The sequence below is a fragment of the Epargyreus clarus genome, unplaced genomic scaffold (genome assembly GCF_041222505.1).
Source record: "Epargyreus clarus isolate Ecla_fem2 unplaced genomic scaffold, WU_Ecla_fem_2.2 ptg000019l, whole genome shotgun sequence".
Taxonomy (NCBI): domain Eukaryota; kingdom Metazoa; phylum Arthropoda; class Insecta; order Lepidoptera; family Hesperiidae; genus Epargyreus; species Epargyreus clarus.
Genome location: NW_027332227.1, coordinates 8,688,428 through 8,706,523, shown reverse-complemented (window position 1 = coordinate 8,706,523; position 18,096 = coordinate 8,688,428). Strand labels below are relative to the sequence as shown.

The 18,096-nt window shown below is 36.7% G+C and overlaps 1 protein-coding gene across 2 annotated transcripts in view; it reads right to left on the bottom strand.

Moving 5' to 3' along the window:
• Fas1 (fasciclin 1 Fas1 domain-containing) overlaps positions 1-18,096 on the bottom strand; it is an 86,607-nt gene that overhangs the window by 16,692 nt on the left and 51,819 nt on the right. Inside the window, exons 2-7 of one of the 2 annotated variants that reach the window (XM_073084018.1) lie at positions 10,775-10,913; positions 10,021-10,199; positions 6,039-6,178; positions 2,996-3,092; positions 2,429-2,606; positions 1,421-1,492 (exon numbers count right to left, since the gene is read on the bottom strand). In XM_073084018.1, coding sequence (XP_072940119.1) covers positions 1,421-1,492; positions 2,429-2,606; positions 2,996-3,092; positions 6,039-6,178; positions 10,021-10,199; positions 10,775-10,913 — 805 coding nt within the window. The remainder of the gene's footprint in view (positions 1-1,420; positions 1,493-2,428; positions 2,607-2,995; positions 3,093-6,038; positions 6,179-10,020; positions 10,200-10,774; positions 10,914-18,096) is intronic. The other variant, XM_073084019.1, reaches the window with a different exon arrangement.

Below are 18,096 nucleotides of genomic sequence, written 5' to 3'. Positions count from 1 at the left end.
TGCAACGAATTGGAACTTTAGATTTTTCAGTTTGTGTACTTGTTCTATGTGAATGACCTTTACCATGTTATGAAAATATTTGCGTACATAAAAACACCGTTAAGAAACGATTACCCCAGTCTTATTATTCGCAAAACTTTACTCTTAACTCTAAAGTAAGTTCCTCCGAAACTCTTCGAAGTAACAAGCATCCTGGCGTTAGTCTACAAGAAAATCGACTATGAAACATGCAATGAGTTGGCCAAATTCAAATGTTTCTGTTTGTATATCTATTTTAACCAGGTGAATGTCTCCAATTTAAAATAATTTAATACGTAACACAACGTACATATTCAAATTTTATTATATATATATTATATTTAAATATAAATATATCGAATATACCAAAAAATCTCTATATGTAACGAATTTGGCAACATCGAAATCTTTTATACAATGGCGACGTTGCATACACAATTTCGTATTTTTGACATATTCGTAGCTGTGCAGGACAAAGATATTCTACGTACATAATAATATTTCGTAGCACAGAATTCGAATAGTCCTCGTTAGAGGCCTAAAAGAATTCTATAGGCGAGTCTATCGGATTGACAGTTAATTCGTGCTATTCGTTAAACCGTCATGTTGGAGTACATTCTAGTCTTATTCGAATTACAAAGAGATTTTTCCCAGCTGTGGCTTACAGCCAGGTAACAGCCAAGTCAAATCTGTTGAAGAACCATATTTTTGTCCCAGATACTGATGTTGCAATTGAAAGTAAACGAAACAGTACAGAATTATTGAGTCACGAGTACAGAATAGACTCACGGGAATATTCCGTGATTAAATCGACGTACATGTTTAAATTATCAAGAGAGGTTGCAACGCTATACATGTATTTAATGTCACACGGGACTCGGTTTCTGAGCAAAGGAAATCTTCTATTGCACCACCGTATAAAAGGACTGTATGCAGAAGACCAGATATGAATCAGCATAAATGATTTCATTTAGTACGAATGCTTTTAAGAGTCCGTAAATGTTGGTACTAATTAAAACAACCCTTTGTTTTCATAATTATAATGGCATTTCCAACGTCTAAAGGCTGAATCCATCGCAAGAAACATACTTTCAGACATATTTTGAGAGAAATTATTTTCACAAAGGGTACACAATTTGAATTATCGTTTCATTTGTAATTGAATAATTTAGAGAAATTAATTACACAATGGGATGTATTTATTTCTCAGCTTATTTTAATTTGAAATTTTATTGATTTAATGAATCTTTTTTGCTACTTAATAAATTTTAATTTTGGATAACTTTAGAATGAGACGGGCAGTGAAAAACACCTGAATGTATATGTCGCAGGCTTAATAACACGCTCTCCACTAAGTATCTACCTGCAACTATTGTAGATGATTAGAAAATAATCAGTGTACCTATACGATGAGTTGCGCAACCGCGACGTTTTCGCTGCGGGCACGTATACTGGTCATCTCCAATGAAATACGCTGCAAATCACGACTGTGATAAGTCTCCAAAGTTCCCAGTTCTTTTATCTTCCTAGTTTAAACCGGATTACCTTTTGACCACGTTCTCGTATTACTATCGCATTCACCTTCATGGAGCCACATTTGCTAATAGCCTGAGTAAGCTGGAACCTAGGGCGGCAGGTTTGTATGACCAGCAAATCTTGTACAATCTTTTTTTTTGCCAATAAATTTCAAAGAAGAATTAAACTGTTGACGTCCTTGCTGATAATAGGGTACGGCAATTAGGGATTGTATTGACCCGCGATCGTATTTGGTCTGGCTAAATAAAATTTGAATACGGGCGGCAAATGTGTAAATCCGCTGCCGTCGTGCAATATTGCAAGTTTTAAATAAACTAGTGTTCGACTGCGCTTCACAAATCGCGAATGTGATTAGATCCTAAAAGGGTAAGACTATTGTAAAATGTCTAAGCTTAGCTGCCCTTCTAGAATATTAAATTACGTGGCCTCAACTTAGCTAGTTTTACCTGCATCATACCTACTTTTCTCATAATTTTGTACTTCACCTTTTGTATTTGCAATGGCTTCTAGTGCTTCGGTTAACTCAATTTTGTTGTTTCAGGCAAGATTGGTCTTACTTTATATTCATTGCATTTTAACTTTATGAGATATTGTGAAATTTAATAAATTCATTGACTTTTTAATTAATGCAGTATTTATATGATTCGAAACGACTTCTCGTGCATATTTTTACTTTTTGTACCCAAGATATTTATCATGTATAAGAAAACTCAAAGTAGGTACTGTAAATGCCTCATAAGTTTATCACCATCACCATCGTTCTTGCCATCGACCTTGTAACTATAGCAGATTTGTTTTGTATTACTTTACATATGCCATAGTGCCTTGCAACTGTAACCTGTCGAATGATAAGTTATTATTTAAGATTACTTACTAATCTCTTCTTTTCCGTTCTTAGTGGTGCTGAAGGATATGATGACTTTGACATTATCGCTGAATGCCATCGATTCGAACTCATCTGCGTCGTCGGTGGCCTGAGTGAACAAGACGTGTTGTGGGATCACGTGACCGTCGATCACCTTCCCGTCTATTAAGTCGGATCTTGTTCTCGGCTGTGAAAATATATTTCTTATTATAAATGAGCAAAATAAAAATAGGTCCAATTGTCACTCCTTGTAAGGTCCTACGTATTTTCGTAAAAGTCCCTAAAGTCCATAAAGATTAAATAGTTTTCAAAATTTCTTAATTCTGTTCTGACAAAACGCAGACATTCTTACGTATAGAACTTTCGACTGATCTTTGTGTTTTGATAAAACGCAACTAAGATTAAACATTAAAGTAAAGACAGCAATTATTTTATTTATTTCTGTCGCAGTATTATTGTTCTCTCATCTCATGACTACCCTTAACATGAAAAATTTTATTTAAAGCGCCTCCTTCATTTCTCATTGCAAATCCTTAATAGCACCGATATTTCATTTCAGTCGATATACAAGTTTACCTTAAAACCCTCGTCAACTGGGATGAAGAACGTGTGCCTGCCATCCGCATTGAAAACTTCCTTCTTTTGTAGCTGGTTTACCTTCTGACGGAACGACCTGTAATATTACACTAAGATGTAATTTATTATTATCACATCAACCGTCTTATCCAAAACGGCCCCTTTCTATCATATTTCGTATGTGAAAGGAATGGAGTAAACTATTCCTTCATTGCTCATGTAGGTATATAGGCAGTGGAAATGTGTTCTACTTTACGTAAGTTTAATATTAATTTCGCATTAATTTCGGCATAATAGTATTGTACGTATAATTAATAATACACGCCATCTACAAATTCATAAGATATGACTGTATATTTAAATATTATTTATGGTATATATTTAGTCATATTTTATGGCATTACCCATTCCTACTTTAACGGATTTATTTTCAAGTTAAATACGGAAGTTTTTCACAATATATTACTTATGATCTCCTAAGCAATTGAAATTGTTTCTGTTTAGTATGTTTATGAATGAGTAAAAAATATACCTAAATTCGATTAATAAGGTAAAGACGAATTTAAAATATGAACCTTGGTAAAAAAAATTACGAACGATATTTAATCTATGAACCGTAATGCAAAGTGAGCAAAAATGGTCCACTTAAAAGATTAATCTACATTCTTCCTAAGAATTCTATTAAGTTAATGTAAATTCATTACAATTTTCAGATAAGGTTTAGTGTGCTTAACGAAGTTTAGTTGACTTAAAATATGAGTTTGCTCAAATTCTTTATCGCATCATCGCTTTTCCATTACTGCTAATATTTTGTTAATTTTACAGACATTTTTGAATTTAGGTACTTAAGACTGTTCATAAAAATCATAATGAATTTTAGCATAATAGGTTTTTGGAGTCCCGATTTATGTATTTTATTTATAAAGGCGTTAGTCGTGAGGTACGATGACGGCAAATGTGGTTGATATCTCATGATAAATGTGTACTTTGTACATACCTATTCAACATTTTATAATATACATAATAATATAACCAAAATCTACATATTCGATATTAAAGTTTTAAGAATATTATATTAAGATCGAAAATACATAGGAGATATATTACGCGATATCTAAGGTATATTAGGCGATATAGGTATGTCTAAAAATGTCTTTTCCTGTCACGAGAGTTTCTACTCTCCAGCGGTTGGTCCGCATGTATGCCACTCGTAAACTATAGTTTGACAGATACTTTTCCTGTCGTCTAAATAAAACACACGCGGGGTGCGGAAAGACTACAATGAGTTAATTCACGCATGCAGATAAAACACGCACGCGGGCACGAACCCGCGTGACAAAATAAAGTTTCTATATAGAAGTTCTAAATTACTAATAATGGTAGCCGATAACACCATAGCCATCGAGTAGCCATATCGTTAGAGAGTTAGCCATTCAGTTAAGTGCCGAGCCTCATTAGCTGTAATTTATTTTAAAGTTGACCCGTTGTGATTGAAACACGCGAACATATAATTATGTTAACATTCTTAGAGATTTGGTATAGAATATTATAAGCATTTTATTCACTGCATTTAAAATAGTGTACATAATTGTTTAAAATATAATACGTAGACATAGTTATTGAAAAATTATTTTACTACTTTTTAAAATTTGTTTTATTGATTTCAGCTTATAAATAGTTCTTTGATGTACATTTATAAATAGGATAATATTTTCGTTTTACATAAACTAAGAAAAACGAAAAAATTAAGTATTTATTGATGAAATTAGTATGGTAAAGCTTAGACTCAATGCTTCAGTTATAAGTATATAGGTACAGAAGTGAACATAAAGTGTTTTGTAGTTGATAAAACCATATCTGCAGCTCCTAAATCACGGACAACATTAACTGATTACGGGCCGGCCATTATCGACTCCCGACGACTCTCGGGGGCTGTAAAATGCATTGCTATTCAGTTAAGCTTTGCAGCTGAATGGCTGCTAATTTTATAGTTGCGCCAATCTAATTGAACACGCGAACACCTAATTATACAAACATTCCACTGTTATTAGAATTTCAGTATGGAGATCTTAGTACTCGATTGTAGTTTATAGGGGGTAGTTAACCAATTATTGTTCTACGGGTCTACTCTCTGAGTAAGAGGAGTTTATAATTTAGAATATTATCCTAAAAAAATATCTCGTCACATGCGTGCGTAAATTTTATGTCCTTAAAAACAAAGTTAAAATTATATTTTTATGACGTGAGGTAAAAGTACTAAGCACAGTAAGCTTTCTTACTAGATCAAGATACAATGGTTTATTTCTATTAGACATGTGCGAAGTAGCGAAGTTTTGCAACAATAAAAATGAAGCGATCTTATTGGTCTATTTGTCGGCTTCCTCGCACATCTCTAGTGGAACCCTTAGAGTGATTCTCTTACAATTTCACCTGTTAATAACGATAAAGACCCACAAACTTCATTTCCAGCAAAGTGGCCATTGTTTTTTACCTTATTCTACAGAAATGACGTTAAGATTATCTTCAATTTTCATAGCCCTGGAGCCACTTGCCAGTTAACGAGATATTTTATGAGATTTTTATATCGCGAAGCCCCAGAGATTACGGTGAATTGCTTAAATGATTACTTATCTTCTAGATATTTTAATTCAGTCCTCCGGAGAGTGTTTCAAGTCGATTATTTATTGAATTATCGTATTAGAGATTGAAATTAATTAGCAAAATGATTTAATCCTTCCTTATCAATAGACATAGAGAAGAGTTCAGTTTATTGTTTTCTTTTGTTTGGTATCCATTTAATTCGTTTCATAGCTCTTTAATCATAGCTCTCACAAAGCTATTAAAAGGCTTAGTGTTCAATAATAAATAGAAAAAATATAATTATAGTTGAATTTCGTTTGAATCGAGTAAACCCTTAAAATATTATCTTTTAATAAACCTTTGAACTCTACCTTTAAAACGCAATCAGGGCATGTTGGAATATCAGATTGTTTGAACCTTAAGACGCCATTACCATGCAAACTAGGTTAGTTAATCCGTTTACCTCAATCTGTGTGGTCCTATATCGAACACGTCGGAATGTTCCAGAAATTGAAATGCATTAGGGTTGTACACTGGCGTGCCAATGGCGCTGGGCCCGTGTGGCTGGAGAGGCTGCAACACTTGGTCTATTACGTGCAACACCTGAAACAAAATGCAATGATAGAACTGTGATACTAAGGGTGTATGAGTTTTTAAGTTGTTACAAAAATGATTTATGACTGTTTTTGTATTTGTTTACGTATTTGCCCATACATTTCCAATCAGCGCCCTCAGTAGACTGTATCAGAACTGATTGGAAATATATGGGAAATACGTACAAAAACAGTTATTTTTGTAAAAACGAAAAAACTCATACTAAGAGTACTGAACTAAATATGAAAGTTAAAAGATTAGTTGTCATTGAGAAAACTACGTCTGATTATATGATATGTATAATTATTTTGTAGGTAATAATTTATAATAAATTGTCCACAAAAATGCATCTTATATTAACAATGTTAAATAGAAGTTTTGTCACAAATTTAATTTTAGGCTGAGACAGTTCTTGTGACTCGGTTGAAGAGTGTGAATGCCAGCTGAATTACATAAGAGGTGATAATCTCAATTCCCCTTATCAAATCTTTAGTCGGTTTTAGGAGAACCGCTTACTTAGATGGACTTTTGAAGGTGGTAGAACTCTTTGTGGTTCGACTCCGGCGGCACCACCGCCACACCTATTTCTACCTAATAACAGCAGTGTTAAGCGCTGCTGTGTTCCGGTTTGAAGGGTGTGGTAAGGGAGACAGACTTTTCCGAGGCGTTCCAGCTTAGTCCTCAGGGGTAGCGGCGCATCTGTGGCCGACCTCAGGTAGGAATATCTAATCCTATCTGGGGTTGATTACAGATGTCCATGGGCGGCAGTAGCCACTTACCATCAGGTGGACTGCATGCTCGTCTGCTACTCTTATTATATATTATATAAAAAAAATATTATATAATATATAATATATAAAAAAAATATATTATATAAAAAAAAAAACTTAGATGGCTTACTTGTTTACTACTTCATCCTTACAAAATAAATTATTACGTTAACAGAACCAGTCACATTTATTGCAGAATACATTTATTGCACAATATTCTAAACTTGTATCTTTTACCCTGGCATACGACATAATTACCTTACATAAATTGGGTATTTGTTATTCCACATACACATAAATACCTACAAACTGAAAACATCCTGCTAATTAGCATCCGTGTATGAAACCAGCTTACGTCAGTAGGCTTGTAGGTTTCTAGGAAATATTTCATGTTAAAAGCAGACTTATGCTATGCATAAAGTGACCATGTATTTTTCTCACTAGAACAGGACGCCTGCAGAATGTTGTAGAAAAAAAAAAGTTATTGGTATTTGACTACTCTTTGTTAAAAAGGAAGGAGTTATTTCTTAAGTAGGTAACGATTTAGGACATTAGCAGACAAACTAATTTTAGTATGTTTATTGGGGACCTTCGTGATAACATTGATGTATATGAGAAAACGAGACATTTTTGCCTTCGTTGGGGATAACGGGACATGTAACCTGAAAGCGGGACTGTCCCGCCTAAAGAAGACATGTGGTCATGCCAAGCATACATAATACGCTTGGGGTGAATTCATTTGCAAATATCAAAAACATAGCTCTCACAGCCACTCGTACAAGTTTGTGTGTAATGCGGCGTACCGGTAATGCAACGTTGTAGTGCCGTCGACTCGAGAGGCGTTATGTAATCATCGTGTACGAAAAAACTCAATTAGTACCCAGCTTTCCTTTTAATTAATCAACGTGTTTCTAGCGAAAACTAGTATAACTGATAGCTTCTTTAGGTGCGTAATGAGTATGTAATGTAACATCGAGACAGGGTTTGTGTACTATTAGGTCTCGTCAGTTTGTGAAGCTGATGTGTTTGATATTTGCCTTCGTTGGGGTAGCGGGACATCAAATCATAAAGCAAGACTATCCCGTTCTTAAAATACGTGTGGTCTTAGCAACCACGTACAATACGCTTGGGGTGAATTCATTTGCAAATATCAAATACATAGCTCTCACAGCCACTCGTACAACTTTGTGAGTAATGCGGCGTACCGGTAATGCAACGTTGTAGTGCCGTCGACGAGGGGCGTTAAGTAATCATCGTGTACGAATAAACTCGATTAGTACCCAGCTTTCCTTTTAATTAATCAACGTGTTTCTAGTGAAAAGTAGCCTAACTGCGAAGATTCATAGGTACGTAATACATAAGTAATGTTACATCTAGGTAGTGTTTTTATACTTGTCGGTCTCGTCAGTTTGTGGAGCAGATGTGTTTGATTTTTGTTTTTGTTGGAGTTTAGCAGGGGACCTAACCTGAAATTAGGACTGTCCCGTCCAAAAATGACGTGTGGTCACGTACCATGAATAATACGCTTGGGGTGAATTCATTTGCAAATATCAAAAACATAGCTCTCTCAGCCACTCGTACAACTTTGTGAGTAATGCGGCGTAGCGGTAATTCAACGTTGTAGTGCCGTCGACGAGGGGCGTTAAGTAATCATCGTGTACGAATAAACTCTATTAGTACCAGCTTTTCTTTTAATTAATCAACGTGTTTCTAGCGAAAACTAGTATAACTGATAGCTTCTTTAGGTACGTAATAAGTATGTACTGTGACATCGGGACAGTGTTTTTATACTTATCGATCTCGTCAGTTTGTGGAGCTGATTTGTTTTATATATGCCTTCGTTGGGGTTAGCGTGGAATCTACTCTTAAAGCAGGACTATCCCGGCCACAGACGACGTACCCTGATTCATATGCTTGGGGTGAATTCATTTGCAAATATCAAAAACATAGCTCTCACAGCCACTTGTACAACTTCGTGAGTAATGCAGCGTACCGGTAATGCAACGTTGTAGTGCCGTCGACTCGAGAGGCTTTATGTAATCATCGTGTACGAAAAAACTCCATTAGTACCCAGCTTTTCTTTTAATTTATAAAATTGTTTCCAGCGATAACTAGCATAACTGCTAAGGTCTTTAGGTACGTAATGAGTATGTAATGTGACATCTAGGCAGTGTTATTATACTTGTCGGTATCATCACTTTGTGGAGCTGAAGTTTTTGATTTTGCCTTCATTGGGGAAGCGTAGGATCTTATCTTAAAGCAGGACTATCCCGGCCACAGACGACGCATGGTCACGTACCATGAATAATATGCTTGGGGTGAATTCATTTGCAAATATCAAAAACATAGCTCTCACAGCCACTCGTACAACTTTGTGAGTAATGCGGCGTACCGGTAATGCAACGTTGTAGTGCCGTCGACGAGGGGCGTTAAGTAATCATCGTGTACGAATAAACTCGATTAGTACCCAGCTTTCCTTTTAATTAATCAACGTGTTCCTATTTTAGTTCGCGTATGCTAATTGCATTTTCCTCTGCACTCGAGATCAATGTTCTTAATATATTTTGCACTGATTGGATTTGTGATCAAGATGTTTTTATTTTTAAAGTAATCAGGAATGTGTTATAAAATCGTTAGTTTTAAAAACCAGAATTCCGATAAACTCATCGGAATAAGAACATAGGAAAATCCGATAATTTTCAATTTAAATAGTACTTGTGTGTAGCATTAACTTCGTAGCATTAACTTTTTGATTATTTTTTGAATTCTTTTTCAATGCTAATTGTATGATTGCCTTTAAAATAACCCCTTAATGGTTCAATAGCGATTATTAGGTATTTATCAGCAGGAGCAGCATCAGCAACCCATTACTGTCCCACTGCTGGGCACGGGTCTCCTCTCATAATGAGAAGGATTAGGCCATAGTACACCGCGCTGGCCAAGTGCGTATTGATAGACTTCACTTACGTTTGAGATTCGTTTTTTTTATGAATCTCTCAGGTATGCAGGTTTCCTTACGATGTTTTCCTTCACTGTAGGTATTTATAGTACTATTCAATTTAAATTGAACACTTTCCTCACCTGAAGTTTCCCATTCCTGTTGGAGGCCTGGTATGACCTGGCGATGAGGACCTTAGCGTTGTTGACGTAGATATCGTCGTGCATGGCGTCGCGGCGACGTGTTATCCATAGGGGCGGGTTCCCCTCCAGCTCGGAGGATATCGCGTAGTCCAAATTTGTCAGTGACGTAGCTAGATTTGCTGTTGAACAAATGCATATCAGTACACAGTCGAATATTGCAAGTTTATTTGTGCGGGCTCTACAAGTTTAGTACTTAAGTTGATGACGGCGCCACATATCAAATCATAGCATAGCCACGTATCTGCTTAAGGAACAAAAATGTGTGAATACGATTTTCATTGTTCAAGTCGTCAGGAATTGCATGATGAATATTATATGGGAATGATTAATTATATAGCTAAAGATATCATATAAAAGCTAAAACATTGGTAACTTACGTTGTCTAGCGTGCATCCTAAAAATACTACACAATGTTCCATGATGTTTTCGATACGATGTCGTTAAAATTTAAGAAATAAATTACAGTAAGAGGAAAAGACGGCTAGAAATTGAGCGATTGAAATACAGAATCAAGAAGATACGTAATAAGAAATAGAAATGCAGAAAATACTGAGACCATTCAGTTCTATCGGGAACATCAACAGTTTTCACGACACGACGCCGTGGCGTGTATACTAAGATGTCGTATCGTAAATGTTGTGTCGTCTTGTATGTTTTAGATTCAAAGTACAGAAAACAATTCCTTGTTACTTACATATGTGATACAGGACCAGAGAGTCATCCTTCTTCCCGTGGAATGTCTGGAACGCCTGGTTAGTGGGCGCGAACAATGTCACCTGCCGGTATTGCAGGCTCATGTTGGCTACCATATTACTTTGTAGCAGCCCCAGGAACTGCGAACATAGGACAGTAAATTACAATTTTGAATAGAAACTAAGACAAACACAGACCTGCTAGGTACAAAACAAATACAGATCTGTGAAGACATTTATAACATTGCGACTATGAATATAAATACGGAACAATGTTGTCTCAATAACAGAAAATCTTTATTACTTTAGGAATCTATAAAAAATGTATAATAACTATTTGTCTGTTTATAAAAATAATCATAAAAACACCAACAAAATGTTTAAATTGACATAATTCGTAGAGGGTTATATGGCGATTGTACCCTATGTAAATAGTATTTTTATGTGTAAGTGAAGTCTTTATCGTGCAGAATGTCAGTTGTTATCAACATGTCCGCTAATTTATACAACCACCAGTGTATAGAAGATAAAATTTAAAATAATCATATTAAGTAATACTTGTATACCATACCATCTTCTGTATGTCCATAAATACCATCAAGAAAGAAATAGAGAAGCCCATGCAGCATGGGCATCTATAAGAAGAAAGTTTGGGGGATCCAGAGAGCCGATATACGTACCCTTTCACCGAAACCCAAGAATTGTTTCAAGTTGGAACACATAAACACTTATTTCCAACTTGAAGCAATTCGGCGGTGGTACCTCCCCGATTAACTCAGGTTCTATCACTTTACAAAACCACCTTGATACATTCATAATAACAAAAAACGAAAACACAGACGAGCACGATGTTATATATCTCGCCAGTGAGATCTTCTAAGATATATTTGACAATTCGTTTTATGTCTCAGTTCTAATTTTTCTCAGTCACAGAGACACTGAGATAGACTGTCACTGGGATAGACAAGTGAAACATGTCTCATTATTTCTCTGAGAAATTCTGTATATTGATACAAATAACATTTTTCATTCTTTTATCATGAAATAGTTCTTCGCGTGACATTTTCAATGTGACGAATTCCTTGCAAATTTACTTTTTTAAATTCGTGACTGTTGTTTTTCCATGCTGACTTTCAATACATATCTACTCATTCCAGATTAATTAAAAACGTAGGAAGTGTATAATTTCTAAGTAATTATTGTTAGAGTAAGTATAAATTACCTGTCGTGAACGCAAATCTTAGAAGTCGTTTACGTATTTTTTATATAGGTACCTTTGTAAGATACTTTACGTAAACCTAGAAAACATAATATTTTTATTTTTTTCTACCAACATCCTAATTTTGTCCGATGTTTTCCAAAACAAATACAAATTGAGCGTCGGTTTTGGTATAATGATTATATTACTACTGAAGATTATTTGAAATAAAACTCCGTTAAAAAAGAAAACAGTTGAAGACTGATTCCATTTCCATTCCCATTTTCATAAGCGACTTCTTTAACCAATTGCTTGGAGAGTCAGATAATACAAAGCCGGCACTCGGCGCCCGCAATGCATTATAAATACAGGAGCTAATATCAAAACCCCTAGAGACTTTCTTCGTAGAGAGTTTAAAACTAAGACACTAAAGGCCGTTTTCTCTATTAAATCCTTATTTGTCACTTTACGATAATAAGTAAGACCGCAAAAGACTAGCGGAAATGAGTTAACTGCATAAATTATTCGTACGTATAAATAAGCTTTTATCTGCCTATTAAGATATTTTTATCTACTTTTTTTTTTAAATCAAAGTTATATTTAATTTGTCATTTTATCCTGTAAATCCTCATAAATATACTGATTAGTTTAAGGAATTAATTATACCAAAATAACTATCAAAATTTAATTAATTGAAATATTTTGTGAGTTTGTGATGTGCGAAAGTAGTTTTGTATAGCGTAATACTGACTATTGTAAAAGTTTGCGTTTGGCACTTAGCGTTGGGCGTAGTTGACAGAATATAATTTATCAAGTGATGTATCTAGTTACGCCTATATACCATATAATTGAAGGCGACAATTATATAAATGAACTAACAAAATTAATGTCATTGACTTATTTTGGGAGCTTTATTTGTGTTGTACGGATGTAGTTTTGTATAGCGTAATACTGACTGTTGTAAAAAGTTTGCGTTTGGCACTTAGCGTTGGGCGTAGTTGACAGAATATAATTTATCAAGTCATATAGTTACGCCAAGTTAGGTCGTGTGTCCGTACTTCATGGTTTAAGGTCCAAATTAAGGACGACCTTCCCTATTCGCTTAATGGATGAAAATTATATTTTACAGAGTGTAGTAAGTATTAAAAAAATATCGCACAAAATATGTTGTGTAGGAGGCACTCACCAATTGTCAATTACAACATGTTTTCATGTAGGTACTATTTCTTTTAAAGAAAACGAATTTTCCAAGGGCTATGTAGTACATACATTGAAAGATTGGAGAACTCCAATTCATTGGTACCAAAGATTTCGTAATTCTAAAAAAGTGAACTCGTATTTTAATCTAAGCTTTCGTCCACCCATCACTGTCCTGCTGGGCACAAGTCTCCCTTCAGAACGAGAGGGGTGAGGTGGTAGAATTGGCAGATTTCACACATCTTGGATAATTCCTTTAAGGAACTCAGGCGTATAATTTCCTCACGATGTTTCCCTTTATTACAAGTGATAATGAAGTTGTACTACAAACATAACTTTGAAAAATCAGAGATTTCAAGCTTGGACCCTCATCCATAGATACGAGTAGGTCGACCACTTTCTTATTTATCACTGTTTAAACTGAGCTAGTAGATAAATATGATTTAAACTAAACAACTTAAACAAGTAGTTCCTAGAAAAATAACATTGTCATGGACTTTTTATCAGGTCTCAGCTGAAGCTACAAGCGTCTGCTGCAATTTAAAACTCATTTGTGTAGTGCTTTTATATTTGTTTATTTTCATAATAAGATTGTATAATAATAGGTAAAAGCGATTGTCTAGTTATGGGAGCTGGGCGTCGAGGAAATAATTGCAGTCTATTTCGCGAACAAATTAAATTTTTATTTAAATTTAACACAAATTTTACACAAGTTTTAACAAAAATGAAATTAAAAAAATAAATTGATGGGATAGGTCGAGTCACTTTCCGCGATGGAGGTGAACTGATTCCATGGTGGACGGCCACCTGTACGTGGGACGGCCACCCGCGCGTGGGACGGCCACCTGCGCGCCTCGTCAGCGTTGGCCGTTCCGCGAAGGCCCGATGCAGCGCAAGCACGATGCAGCGTGAGAACGGTGTAGGGCTGGCGCGATGCAGCCTTAACGTGTAGGGCTGTCGCTTACACGTAACTTCTCCCGCCCCAGCTGAGCAACTATTTGCCTACGTTTAGTGCAAATATTGCGGCCTTCTTGTCCTCTCGTGTAGCTGTCGACGAGTGATGCTCACTTGAGGTTGCACACGGTTGAAGAGATATTTCAACATTCGATTTTGATATGTCTTCTGATTTTCTATTTCGCCGGTATCGCCTTATGTACGCAATAGCGAGAGCAATTGTACCCAGTAGGATTAACAGGTACAGAGGAAGAGTAGTATGGTAAGTACTCATCGAAGTGGCGTCGGTTACTTTTGGTGAAGTTTCCATTGATATTTGGTCTTCAATGACATGTAGTTTATTAAGATCTATTGCAGTTATGTTGAAATGAGCTTTTCGATTCCTTGAAGATGACAAGGCTAATAATTCAGAATTTGTGAATGTAAGTATTTCGAAATGCTGTCCACGGAGTATATCGTTGACGTTGGTGATAGTGAATTCTGTTGTTCTGATGCTGCAGGTTCTCGGTATAGTAGCAAGGAAACTACCCTCGATGATTTGATGGCGTTCCTGTCCACATAGCGTTTGTACTTTCGTGGGGGTTTGAAAAGATAGTATATAGTGTTGATCGTCAAGCTCCAGTAGAGCCTCAGAAGTAGCTTCATCTCGTATTTGCACATCGATTTTTGGATGTAGCGAGCTGAGCAGGGTTCCCCGACGTCCGGATCTCGTTCAATGGTTCGGTTTCCCGTTTAATAGCGATAGTCCGAAACACGCACAAACCGGGAACTTTCGATTGCGCCAGTTATGGGTTCTGCGCCACTTATGGGTTCCTCGTTTAATTGCGATAGTCCGAAACACGCACAAACCGGGAACTTTCGACTGCGCCAGTTATGGGTTCCTCGTTTAATTGCGATAGTCCGAAACACGCACAAACCGGGAACTTTCGACTGCGCCAGTTATGGGTTCTGCGCCACTTATGGGTTCCTCGTTTAATTGCGATAGTCCGAAACACGCACAAACCGGGAACTTTCGACTGCGCCAGTTATGGGAGCTGGGCGTCGAGGAAATAATTGCAGTCTATTTCGCGAACAAATTAAATTTTTATTTAAATTTAACACAAATTTTACACAAGTTTTAACAAAAATGAAATTAAAAAAATAAATTGATGGGATAGGTCGAGTCACTTTCCGCGATGGAGGTGAACTGATTCCATGGTGGACGGCCACCTGTACGTGGGACGGCCACCCGCGCGTGGGACGGCCACCTGCGCGCCTCGTCAGCGTTGGCCGTTCCGCGAAGGCCCGATGCAGCGCAAGCACGATGCAGCGTGAGAACGGTGTAGGGCTGGCGCGATGCAGCCTTAACGTGTAGGGCTGTCGCTTACACGTAACTGTCTACTAAATGATGCAAAAATGTTTGGTAAATAATTTATTTTCTCTGGTTGCAATTGTACTGTGTGTTGGTATTTTCTTAAATAAAGTAGTTTTTTTCTTTTGTCGTTACATTTTTTTTATTTAAAATATATTATATATGCTTATAATTTAAGTGTTAGTTGAATGAGGACTCTTGCACTGTTATTACCTTTGTAATAGTATTTCTTAAATGTATAAAACAGATTACACAGATCTAGATAAATATTACATATCAAGAACAAAACCCTTTATAAGTCTATTAACAGATGAAGATTGTATTCATGCTGAATGAGATAATATCCATCAACCTATGGACCCTTAGATCACGGCTGGACATAGGTCTCTTGTAAAAAATAGCTTTTGTCCCAGTCAGCGCGATTGTTAATAGCAGTAGATAAATAACGATGCTGCCCTTCTGAACTTAATCCCTTTGTAACCTTCTACGGCTACATCTAGAGAAATAAAGGTCACTTCTGGCCAGCACTATGCAACATTAATTCAACAAGTTCCAATGAATTATAATTTTCATAATTTCTTTTAATTCTCTATTTTTTTTTAATTTTCTATTTTTTCTAAAAAACAAAAGACCTGCTTAAAATATCTTCCACAATTTGGGCGGATACAACATCACGTAATTATGTTAAATCCGTCAAACCGTTTGGACGTGCCAAAAAATGAGATATGCCTACATAAACACGTTCGAAAAATATTGCCCCCCGCAGTCGGGTAATACATACTGAATATTTTCACACGTTATAACAGATGTAATACCGTACATGAAACCAAGTAATAACGAAATGGAAGCGGGATTTATGCACGGTGAACTACTGCCCGGGCATGCGAGCTAATACTACAGGCCCCCAGAGACAATTTAAAATTCATACCACTTTGTATCTGCCCAATTAAAAGCTTCATTAATAGGTAATGAAAACAAAATGTTTATCCAGCGATTTATCACGAGAGGGGCCATTATCTCGTTGATTGATATTGATAATACGACCATTTAAACTAAGGGTCGTTTTATGTATAACATAGTAGATGAGTAGTCAATACTTTGGGACAATATATATGCGGAAAGGAGCGTACAAATCTGACGAATGCATTTGTTTGCGAAAAGCTCACGAGCTGCTGGTGTAATTTTTTTTAATAATATAGGAGTGGCAGACGAGCATGCAGTCCACTTGATGGTAAGTGGCTACTGTCGCCCATGGACATCTATAATCAACCCCAGATAGGATTAGATATTCCTACCTGAGGTCCGCCACAGATGCGCAGCTACTTCTGAGGACTAAGCTGGAACGCCTCGGAAAAGTATGTATCCCTAACCACAACCCTTCAAATCAGAACACAGCAGCGTTTAACATGGCTGTTATTAGGCAGAAATAGGTGTGGCGGTGGTGCCGCCGGAGTCGAACCACAAAGGGTTTACCACCTTCAAAGTATTGTAGTGCATATAGTATAATGTACTATTTACGCGTTGCTTCTATGCCCCGCGCACGGTAAATTAAGCCCTCGCGCGAACCGCACTAGTGCTGTTTGAATGATATATGCTCGCCATTTGCGTGCGCGCAGCTCACGTGCATTCTGCGAGCCGCACGTGAGTTGTAGTTAAATCAACGTGCAGTACGCGCGTGGCCCATTCGCATTGAAGTAGCGAATAGGTACTCATTTCAATTGTTGATAAATGACCATTGCAGGTCGCCCATTGGCATCAGAAACCAAGTCTATATGGAACAGGGGTTCTATTTGATGCTGATCATAGACGCGTTGCCACTTCGGAGGAGTGAGATCGTCACTTGATATATAAGCCATCTGGCATCCACACTCTTCCACCGAAATGCAAGAAATACGTGTGACATCGGTACCTCCTCGACCTTTCAAAATACAAATCTAGTTTAAGTGAATTAAAATGATTTTAACTTTTGTAGCATAATCTGCAAAGTAAGCACTGGCTGAAGCTGCAGAACACTAGAAAAGCAGAACAATCCGGTAGAAATGGAAGATAAACAAGGTTCTATGCAAAATAAACAAGAGAGTACGCTTTAGGGACGCTTCAAACACCTCGCTGCTTCATTACGAAGCTACTGTATATGCAGTCGACTTATTAAGTCTGGGTGTGCCGTGCTAACAAGGATCTAAGTCATGCGGAAAACTTTTTATTTATTTGTATTCGAGGCGTGACACAGATTACGTACGATTTAAACAATATGTGGGGAAAAGCCGATTAGGACATTAAAGGGACACGTTAGTCGGTGATTCAGTAATAATAAAATTAGTTATCATAGTCAGTCGGTCAAGTATATGGCATCACATTCACATAATTTAATAAAATTAGTTAAAAGTCTACTATATGGCAAAATAACCATAGCGAGGGCTAGGACAGTCTATTGAAACAGACAGCGATCCGTGCACCAAGATGCATCCAAATCAATTGCGTCATGATCCAATGTTACGAACGTTTTTATAGGAAGAGCAGGTAATTGAAATAGGTAGGGGCGACAAGGAATGTTGTCCGGTGCAGGTGCCGCCAGCATCAGGTATTACGTCATCCGCTTTCAACGCCTAGACCTGCCCCCGACA